Below are 10,282 nucleotides of genomic sequence, written 5' to 3'. Positions count from 1 at the left end.
AATGGCAAATGTCAGCCCAAACAGTTTCAGTAAAGCAACTGAAAATGGTCTGATAATGGGAAGGGTTGGATAGCACCACCTCTGACTGAGGTTATCAGCCCCGCTACATTATATAGATACATGTCTGTATGTGTGTGTGTATATAAATACATACAAAGGTCTCTCTCTATATCTGTAAAAATAATGACTGGAATTCACTTCCCCAGCTGGTTTAACAGGATATGCATGTACTGGTCTTCGGACCATGCTGCAAAGTCCGTCTGTTTACTCGTGTGTTGTGGGGAGGGGTTCAGGACTGGACTGCTATCAGTTTACCTCTGGCCACTGAGCATTTCTCCTCATGCCTGTGTGATCGCTGATAGGTCGCATGACATTTATGGTTTCCATCTGGGCAGTTTGGCTCTGTAACAGGATATCTCAGAGGCAGTCCAGCCCTGGCTCTTCGCTCCAGCTCCCACTGCACACAGGGATAGGGGTGTGTGTGTAGATTGTGAACTCAGTGCATATGCAAGAGAGACAACGGCTGACAGCACCATGACATCTGTGCTGGACAGCATGGGGCCCTCCTGGGCCTGGCTGCATGTGGACATCTATTGGATTTTTTACCTGGCTGCTGTGTTTTGCCTGACTCATGTACTTCTGAAAGTGATCCAGCTGTGTCGGAGGAGACAGCAACTGCTCAAAGCCCTAGATTGTTTCCCAGGCCCGCCAAGGCACTGGCTGTATGGCCATGCCCATGAGGTACGGTCTATGATACTACTTGATAATGTATTAGGGAGCGTGTCGGAGTGAGTGTCACGAACGAATGAAGTCTTGGTAATCTCAGCACACTTCCCTACTGTCCCGTACTTGCAGAGAAATGGGGAGATGTCAGTGATTTTCTGTGTGAACGGTAAAGGCCACTGTCATCATTGGGGGGAGGGGGAAAGTTTGCATTTTTCAGTGCTCAGTGTTAAATATCTAGGGCTTGATTTCTTCAGAGGTGCTGAGCACCCGCAACACAATTCAACCAGGCTCAAGGTATCTCCCTTGGGCACCCAAAAATGGAGGTACCCCCAAAACTGAGGCCACTTTTGAAAACTTGGGCCAAAATATTGCAAGGTTCTGCTGTAACAAGGATCAGCGCCAAGTCTCACAGACAGATCAGAAGCTGCCAGTGGCTTTCTCGGGGGTCTCACATCAGAGGGGAGCTAAAATTCCCAGCTGGAATTTTACCTCCCGGGTTTTGGAATTCACACCCCTCTCTATTTTACTGTTCATACTGATCTCGCTACATTTAATGCTTTGAATATTTTGGGGTGTGTGTGTGTGTGTGTGACATTTACTAGACACTCTCTGCCTCCCTTGATGCTGGATCGACTGTTCCTTTCAATGGAGGCTGCTTATCTTTGAGAACCCACCTCCCTTTTTTTCTAAGCCAAGTCCATCAGAGAGGAGAAGGGAGAGTCTCTTGCTAAATAAATGTACCCAATATATTTACCTCCTAAATATATTTACACGGTTTGAGAAAAGAGCCACTTCTTTTGAGTGTTTTTCTCTTTGCCCTGTAAGCGTTTTCTCCTTGAGGGCTGTATTCATTTGTTGAATCATCAATACTTTTGGCGGACTTGGTAACACTTGTATTTGCCATCCTAAGCACCAGGAGGCTGCCTTAGACTCTGCAGATGTGAATAGGGTTGCCAGGTGTCCAGATTTTGTCCGGAACACTTGATCGAAAGGGGACCTTGGCAGCTCCAGTCAGCATCGCTGATCGGGCCGTTAAAAGTCTGGTCAGTGGCGCAGCAGGGCTAAGGCAGGTTCTCTGTCTGACATGGCTCCGTGCAGCTACTGGAAGCAGTGGCATGTCCCCCGCTCCGGCTCCTATGCATAGGGGCAGCCAGGGGCCTCCACATTCTGGCTCCCCTAGAGCTGGCTCTGCAGCTCCCATTGGCCAGAAACCACAGCCAATGGAAGCTGCAGGGGCGGGGCCTGCAGACAAGGCAGCGCACACCAGAGCTGGCCATGCCTCTGTGTAGGAGCTGGAGGGGGCACACAAAGCTGCTTCTGGGAGCTGTGTGAGGTAAGTGCCACCCAGAGCGTGCCCCCCTCAGCCCCTCCCACACCCCAACCCCCTGCCCCAGCCCTGATCTCCCTCCAACCCTCCGAATCCCTCAGCCCCAGCCCGGATCACTCTCCTGCACCCCAAATCCCTCATCCCTGGCCGCACACCAGAGTCTGCACCCCCAGCTGGAGCCCTCATTCCCCGCACCCCAACCCCCTGCCCCAACCTAGAGCTCCTTCCCACACCCTGAACCCCTCATTTCTGGCCCCAATATGGAACCCGCACCCCCAGCCCAGAGCCCATACCCCCACCCACACCGCAGCCCCCTGCCTCAGCCCAGAGCCCCCTCCTATACTCCAAGCCCCTCAGCTCCACCCCCCATCCCAAAGCCCCCTCCTTAACCGAAACCCCTCATCCCCAGCTCTACCCCAGAGCCTGCACCCACAGCCAGAGCCCTCAACTCCTCCCGCACCCCAACCCTCTGAGCCATCCTGGTGAAAATAAGCAAGCAAGTGAGGGTGGGGAAGAGCGAGCAACAGGAGGGGGGATGGAGTGAGCAGGGGGTGGGGCCTTGGAGAAGGGGCGGGGTCTCAGAGGCGAGGCTGGGGCAGAGCAAGGGTGTTTGGTTTTGTGCGAGTTTAAAGTTGGCAACCCTCGATGTGAATCATGTTAATTAATACTTGTATTTATTGTTTCTCTTATAGCCGCACCCATAGACCTCTCTTTAGTTCAGGGTCCCATTGTGCTAGGCACTGCAAAGAGTTTACAATCTAAGTAGATGAGACAGGCAAACAGTAGGAGAAAGAAAATCATATTATCCCCATTTGAGATACAGAGGCCCAGACTGGAATGATCTTTCCTAGGTAGACTAATAACGTTATCACAAGTACAGCCACTGAAATCAATGGGAACAATTGGTGGGATGGGGAAGGTGCTACTCAGACTATCATAAACTGGCCCAGGGGCGTTAACTGATTTGTCCAAGGTCACACAGGGAGTCAGTAGCAGAGCTGTGAATTGAACCTAAGTCTGCTGCGTCTTAGTCCAGTGCCTAAGCTCTTCAGGGCAGGGATTGCCTTTCTTCTGTGTTTGTACAGCTCCCCGCACAATGCAGCCCCAATCCTGATATATTTAGGTGCTACCATAATATAAACCTTTATCAATACTTCACCACTAGACCATCCTTTACTGCGCCTTTATTTTCTCCATAAACAGTATTTTTTTTCTTTGTAAAAAATCATTACAGCTTCAAGATCAAGAACTCAACAAGGTCATATCTTGGGCAGAGAAATACCCATGTGCTCACTCTGTATGGTTTGGAGGTTTCTTAGGATTCCTGAATATCTACCACCCCGAATACGCCAAGGCTGTATATAGCAGAGGAGGTGAGAACATGCAACTTTATTTCTGAGTTCTTAGGATTACAGTTGCTAAGTGTTCCTGCCACCAAAGTCAGGGCCAGCCCACAACATTTTGGCACCTGAAGCAGGGAGCTAAAATGATGCCCCCATCCCCCCTTGCTTGAGCCAAAACTATGAAAGGAAAATTCGTTTTAGGATTACTGTTGCTAAGTGTTCCTGCCACCAAAGTCCACTTTTAGTGGAGTGCTGATATCTTGAAATCTGTAGCCTTGTTATAGAACTACAGTAACTCCTCACTTAATGTCGTAGTTATGTTCCTGAAAAATGCAACTTTAAGTGAAACGATGTTAAACGAATCCAATTTTCCCATAAGATTTAATGTAAATGCGGGGGGTTAGGTTCCAAGGAAGCGCCACATCTCCGCTCCTCCCCCTCCCTCCCAGAAAGTCCTAAGCGCCGTCAAACAGCTGTTTGGTGCTGCTTAGGACTTTGGGGGGATGGGGGGAAAGGAGCAGGGACTTTCTGGGAGGGAGGGGGAGCAGCGGGGAAGCGCTGCGTCTCCACTCCTCCTCCTCCCTCCCAGAAAGTCCTAAGCACCGCCAAACAGCTGTTTGGCAGTGGGGAAAGCGCTGGGTAGGAGGGGGAGGAGGCAGAGAAGAGGAACTTGTGCAATGCTCCCTTGTAAAGTCGCAGCTCTTCCACAGAATCTTACAAGCAGTGGACAGAGCAGGCAGCCAAATGACATTATAAGGGAGCATTGCAAAACTTTAAACAAGCATGTTCCTTACTTGAGCACCAACGTAACTTTGAAACAATGTTAAGCAGGAGGCCGTTAAGTGAGGAGTTACTGTATTTGCTGCTACATATTAACACCCCTCGCCCCACACACGCCCCAACTTGCATCCTTATATCATTCCTCTCCTGTTTTGCAGTTCACACATATTCAGCTGTTTTGGTCTTCCTCAGGGACCCCAGTGTAGGTGTGCACTGCAAGATTCAATTAAAAACCAAAGTGAACTCAGAACAACAAAATTCATTCATGCGCAGAGGGCCAGCCAAGGGTTACGAGGCCCTCGAAACAGACTAAAATGGAGGTTAAGTTGTGCATAGGCTAGGTGCAAACCCTCTGTATGGAAGTGAATTTTACCCTGTGCAATTATTTGAATAGTCTTCTAAGAACACAAAACATCTGTCAGCAAATTGCCTGTGTGACAGCCGCCAGCTTGGCTGACATACCAGAGACTGAACTGGGAAATTCCAGGGCTAAATGAATGAGCCGCTAGAGCATAAGCTGAAGAGTCTGACTCCTTAGCAGTGTCTGTACTTGTATCCTCTGTGCCTCAGACCCAGAGGGGGACCGTCAACACTAGCTGCCCAGTGGGTTACACATGGAAAGCAGGTCCTGCTGCTTCACTTACCTAAAAGCAATGAACTAGCTCTGAGCAGTATGCTCGGTGGATGAGCCTAATACCACTTCCTAGAATCTGTTTTACCAGGCTCTAAGGAGCAGAGTGGTGTTTGAAAAACCGGCAGGCTTAGGAGATTGGTAATGGTGGGAGACAGAACCTTTCACCTACAGGTCAGCAGCTAGAAACTGAACCGCAGTAAAGGGTGAAATCGTGGACCCGCCGAAGTCAATGGGGTCAGGATTCCACCTCTGAAGTTTAGTGGTTTACATGAACTGGATTGGTGGTGACAGCCCAATAGCTAGTGGGTCGGGGTCTACAGTGCACAAACGCAGTTAGCACTTCCTGGCAACTTTGCTGAATCTGTCTATACCTGAGAAGTGCTGAGGTGCTATAGAAACCCTAAACAAGATAGACCAATACCATTGATGGGAAAGGAGGAAAAACCCCTCATAATAATCTACTCCATCCCCTTGCCAATGCCAGATTATTTCTATCTGCTTACATGGCCCTCGTCACCATGGTATCTCTTTCTTATTGTGTATTTCACAGGCTCAAAGCTTGAACTGTCAGGAAACATTTGTTTGAAATACAGCCTAAGGCCCAGATCCACAAGGGTATTTAAGTTCCTAACACACACTGATTTTCACTGGCAGTGAGGTGCCTAAATATCTTTGAGTATCTGGGCCTAAATTTTCACTTTACTCATTTTATCCTATTTGTTCCTACACCCCATCCCCCACCACACCTCCCCTCTCCCAACTTGCATCCCCATATAATTCCTCTGCTGTTTTGTGGTTTATACTGTTTACATATTTGGAGACCATTTGGCCCCTGATGGCTGTTGCTTAGCTAAGACACATGTATCCAGCTGTTTTGAGCTTCCTTAATGACCCCCATACATCATTTCTGTTGCTCTTCTCCGAACTCCCGCCCGGTTTCTGAAGAGCTTTCTGACAACAAAGGGGCCCCAGCTGGACACGGTCATCTCAGTTCAGCCCTGGATTGACTAGGCGCGGGGCTTGGATTACCCTTTTCTCCTCCGGAGGTTGTCCCTGTAGCCAATGGTTCTGAGGCGCAGTGTGGAGGAAGCTTGCGTGGCACATTGAGCTAATTTGTGTGACCATATCGGCCTCTAGCGGCTGGCTGCTGTGAGGATATGACTCTCCTTCATCACAGCCAAAGGAGGTGCTTCTTTAATTCAAGTGGTGTTGGTGCTGAAGGTCTCAGGGGCGAACATTTGCGCTGTTTGTGTGTTGGCAGCCGCAGGTTTATTGGACCTGCGCACACACTGCCCGATCACACCTGCTCGGTGACTCTAAAGAGGACTGTTAACCCAGTGCCTTCCACGCCCCTTCAGCTGATGGACTTTGCTTCTGAAGGAAGGCGAGAGGCAGAAGAGAGTCCTCTCAAGAGTGGCGGCCAGGTGTGCCCTGCCGTCTGAGCTCTGAGATAATATCACCCGCCATCCCTCCCTATCCTACGTGGACTTCGCTCCAAGATTAGGGAAAGCACCTCTGTCCCAATCCGACCTCAAGTCCAATGACCTTTCCCTATACATCGATCTAAATGTAGGGCTTGTTTCTGCTCCCATCCCCCCGCCTGTCTTGTCAGATTGCTCGCCTCCTCCCCAGCCCAGCCAGCAGCGCTGGGAGAAACTGGCTGAGATTCTGGGCCACGTGCCCAGGGACAAGGGAGGCAAAGTGGGCTGGAACTGACATTTCTGCCCTCCTGATTATGGGCTGCTCCGGCGACCAAGATTGCCTCTGGTGTAAATTCTGCCGTCGTCCCCAGGGCTTCGTATGGCTGGTGGTGCAAGCCAGAATGGGTGTGCTGGTGCCAGCTACAGCCCTGCCCCAGAGCACACCCCATGAACTGGGGCTTGCAGGAGAGGGACAAGGATAATGCCCAATGGAGGCCCTTCATGGAGATAATACTCTCCCAGCTCCGTGCAGGCTGTTATCAGCATATGTAGGCTATCGGAGCAGCAGTGAGAATCCTGACCACTGTATCTGTCTATGGCACAACCTCCTGTTGGGGCAGGGCAGATCTGCACTACCACCACCCACTGGAGCTTAAAAGCCACAATCTAGCCCTTAATGGGTTCCATTTAAATGCTTTGCTTTTTCCTACTGAAGTATAGGATGTCAGGGGAGGGCGAGAACTTACCACCCTCCATGACCCCTTGATTTAACTGCCATAGTTTGCGTTAGAAGGCAAAGTTGTCTCCATTAAAACACACATCTCTGGTGCGTTTTTCAGATCCGAAGGCTGATGACTTCTATCATTTCTTTGTCCCATGGACTGGTACGTATGCTTTTTGGCTCTCACATTACATAACTCCGTTCTCTTGGGATAACTGGGTGTACAAATTTACCCGACTTGTGAGCCCAACTGTGAAAAGCGAGTGGGAAATGTATAAAGTGTCACAACAACCTAGAACCATAAACGTTGATGGGAAAAGGTGCAAAACGGAGATAGAGACTGAACTAGTCCACACAAAAAAGCCTCCGGCTATAACTCAAGGGCTGTGTTCAGATCATGTCCGGTAAACAAGAGAAGTGGGGGACTAGAAATCAAAGGACCAAAATCTTTGTGTCAGAGACTAGGCCTAATTGGTGGATGAAATAATAAAGGGCTGGGCTCTTCTGCCTGTCACTCCCTTCTGAAGTCCTTAAAAAGAAAGACGTTTTGGGGAAAAAGCCACCTCATGTGATGATGGCTGATGGAAAGAAGGGGAAAGGGCAAGTTTTACCATAATGGCTGCCACCCCCACTTTCTCCTGCATCTCCGGGATCCAGCGTGACACCATTGTGTCAGAAGGGGGGCGCGGTGCAATGAAGTTTGAAAACCCATGGAATAGATGATCGCAGTGGTCCCTTCTAGCCTTGGAATCTATGAATCTGCTGTGAGCCTGTGACCAAAAAGGCAGCTAACGGCAATGTCTGAAACAGCCCAAAGCTAGTACGTGTTTGCCGGGTCTCTGAGAGGCGCAGCGTACAATCTTATTACCTAGGGCTTTTTCAGCACTGAGGTTGCAAGTAAAAGTCAACACCAAAGACTGAAGCTGCAATGTCTATCTTTGCTGTTCTTTTCCTTCCCCTTTTGGGTGTTCTCTTGTTTTGTCTCTTAGGAAATAGGATCGGCTCCAGGCCATTTCAACTAACTTCTCTCTCCCCACTAAGGACAGTTATTACCGTCTTTGGTACCATGTAAGAGACTGTCTCACGAGGGTGTTTGTCCTTCTTAAAAGCTTCTCTCCAGCTAAAGGGAAAGGGAACAAGGGATGTGGTTACAATGAAAGCCTTACTTGAGATTTTACATTTCAAATGCTTGAACTGTTTTTTCTTCTTTTCCAGTATCTTTACTAAGCGGTTAAAAGCGTTTGTAATGGTGCATTTGCCCTGGTACTAAGGAGGCTGGGGTTTCTGCACACCAAACCCTGAACCATGTTTGAAACTGTTAAATGTTGGACCGTGACTGGGTTATGTTAACACGCTTGGCTCTTGGGCCCATTTATTCCATCTAAATTAATACAAGAGGAAGAGATCTTATGGGCTGAAACTCACTCCACCTTGCTCAAAGACCCAGTACTGAAGAGTCATCTGTCCCCTCCCCTGCAGCTGAGTCTGTGTGGGTGGGGAGAGAAGGAAGCAGCTGCTTCAGGACCTGGTGGGGGCCAGAGAAGGGATGGGATGAGAGCATCAGGAGAACAAGGTGAGGGAGCAAGTTGCCCCTTCCTAACCTCCCAGGGATCCCATAGAAGCCGTGAGATTTTGCTGCTTTCCACCACCCCACTATGGACCACTCTAATTTGATTCTCATTGGCTGAGAAGTCCTGATGTACGTCAATGACCACAAGGCTGGGAATCAGGAGCTCTAATCCTGCCTCCTTGTGGCTGTTAAAGGCCAGCACAAGTTAAAGCAGTCAGCGTAGGGATCTCCGTGTAAGGGCCCCAGCTTCAGGCCAAAGCAAAAGGGAGCCTTCAACCATCTTTGCACACCATCTTCCTGACGTATGCTCTGTGCATTACAGCCATGCCAAAGATCTCCAGGGAATCCTGCCCTCTCTTCCATGAGAAATGGGAGCACAAAGGTGGCACAGGATAGGATGTAGCTTTGTAGAGCGTATACACCCCCCTGTCACCACACACAATTTAGTTGCTTAGCATTTAGATGCTTTGTGAGAGGCATTGTATATCTAGCTGAACTAAATAAGACTAGTTATATGCACAACAACAGAACGAAATAGTAGAGACGGCTGCCCAAGGGTGATTGACTGATGCAAATAAAGTCCCTGGTCTTGTTGAGCTAGAATCCTAAAAGCTAGTAGGGAGATAGAACATAGGACTGGAAAGGACTGGTTGGGTCATCAAGTACAGTCCCCAGACACTGCAGGCAACCCCCTCGTATAATCCTGTTCCTAAATGTATCAAGCTACATCTTCAAACCAGTTAGGTGGTTTGTTCCCACAACTCCTATAGGGACATTGTTCCAGAACCTCACTTCTCTGATGGTTATAAACCACCTTCCAACTTCCAGCCTAAGGCCATCGCTACACTAGGGAATTACTTCGCTATAACTACATCACCAGGGGAGTGAAAAATCCACACTCCTGAGCAACATTGTTATACCAACCTAAGTGCCAGTGTAGACAGAGCTTCTCCCACCGACAGAGCTACCATCGCTCACAGAGGTGGATTAACTACGCCAACAGGAGAGCTCTCTCCCATCGGCATAGAGCATCTTCACTAAAGTGCTACAGCAGCGCAGCTGCACTGATGCAGCTGTGAAGATGCAATTTTTTTAAGTGTAGACCTGGCCTAAAAAATGTATTTGTGGCCACTTTATACTTTATTTAGGACAGCTACCCCTGCTTTCCAACCCAGTTTTCTCCAGCAGTGTACACACACAGCAGGGGTTTGCATTTTCTCCAAGATAAACCATTATGAATACAAAGACCCTTTTTTTGATTAACAACTGTCTTTCAACGGCATAACACCGTCTCTTCGGGCTAGTCGACACTAGAAGTGCTACAACGGCTCATCTGCACAGATGCAGCTATAGTGCGTCTGGTGAAGACACTCTATGGGGATGGGAGAGAGCTCTCCCATCAGTATAATAAAACCCCTTCGGCAACATAGCGCTGTCCACACTGGTGCTTAGTTCAGTGTAACTTACATCGCTCAGGGGGTGGCTTATTCACACCCCTGTGAGACTTAAGTTATGCTGATGTAACCTATAGTGTAGACAAGTCCTCAGATTCCACCTTTCACAGCCCAGATCGTCTGGGTTTATCTTGTTTCGATGAGGCCTTTTGTTAAGCCCATCTAAGCAGTCTGATTTCTTTTGTCATGAGCTGTAAGTTATGGACAGAAGTCCAGACTCTCTGCCACAATCCAGAAGGCTTAAAACTGTGTGTTTCCCTCCTCAGGGAAAGGATTAATCGTTTTACATGGACCAAAGTGGTTCCA

General features: G+C 48.9%; 1 protein-coding gene across 5 annotated transcripts in view; it reads left to right on the top strand.

Moving 5' to 3' along the window:
* The first annotated feature begins 357 nt into the window (after positions 1-357).
* LOC113405113 (cytochrome P450 4B1-like) overlaps positions 358-10,282 on the top strand; it is a 31,530-nt gene continuing 21,605 nt past the window's right edge. Inside the window, exons 1-3 of one of the 5 annotated variants that reach the window (XM_026651931.1) lie at positions 358-741; positions 3,288-3,426; positions 7,071-7,115. In XM_026651931.1, coding sequence (XP_026507716.1) covers positions 535-741; positions 3,288-3,426; positions 7,071-7,115 — 391 coding nt within the window. In that variant the 5' untranslated portion in view covers positions 358-534. Of the gene's footprint in view, positions 769-2,583; positions 2,594-3,287; positions 3,427-7,070; positions 7,116-9,974; positions 9,981-10,282 lie in introns of all 5 variants that reach the window. The other 4 variants (XM_026651932.1, XM_026651935.1, XM_026651933.1 and 1 more) reach the window with 4 other exon arrangements.

This window comes from Terrapene carolina, unplaced genomic scaffold (assembly GCF_002925995.2).
Source record: "Terrapene carolina triunguis isolate 2854851 unplaced genomic scaffold, T_m_triunguis-2.0 Scaffold110, whole genome shotgun sequence".
Lineage (NCBI taxonomy): Eukaryota > Metazoa > Chordata > Testudines > Emydidae > Terrapene > Terrapene triunguis.
This window is presented reverse-complemented; position numbering and strand designations above follow the sequence as displayed.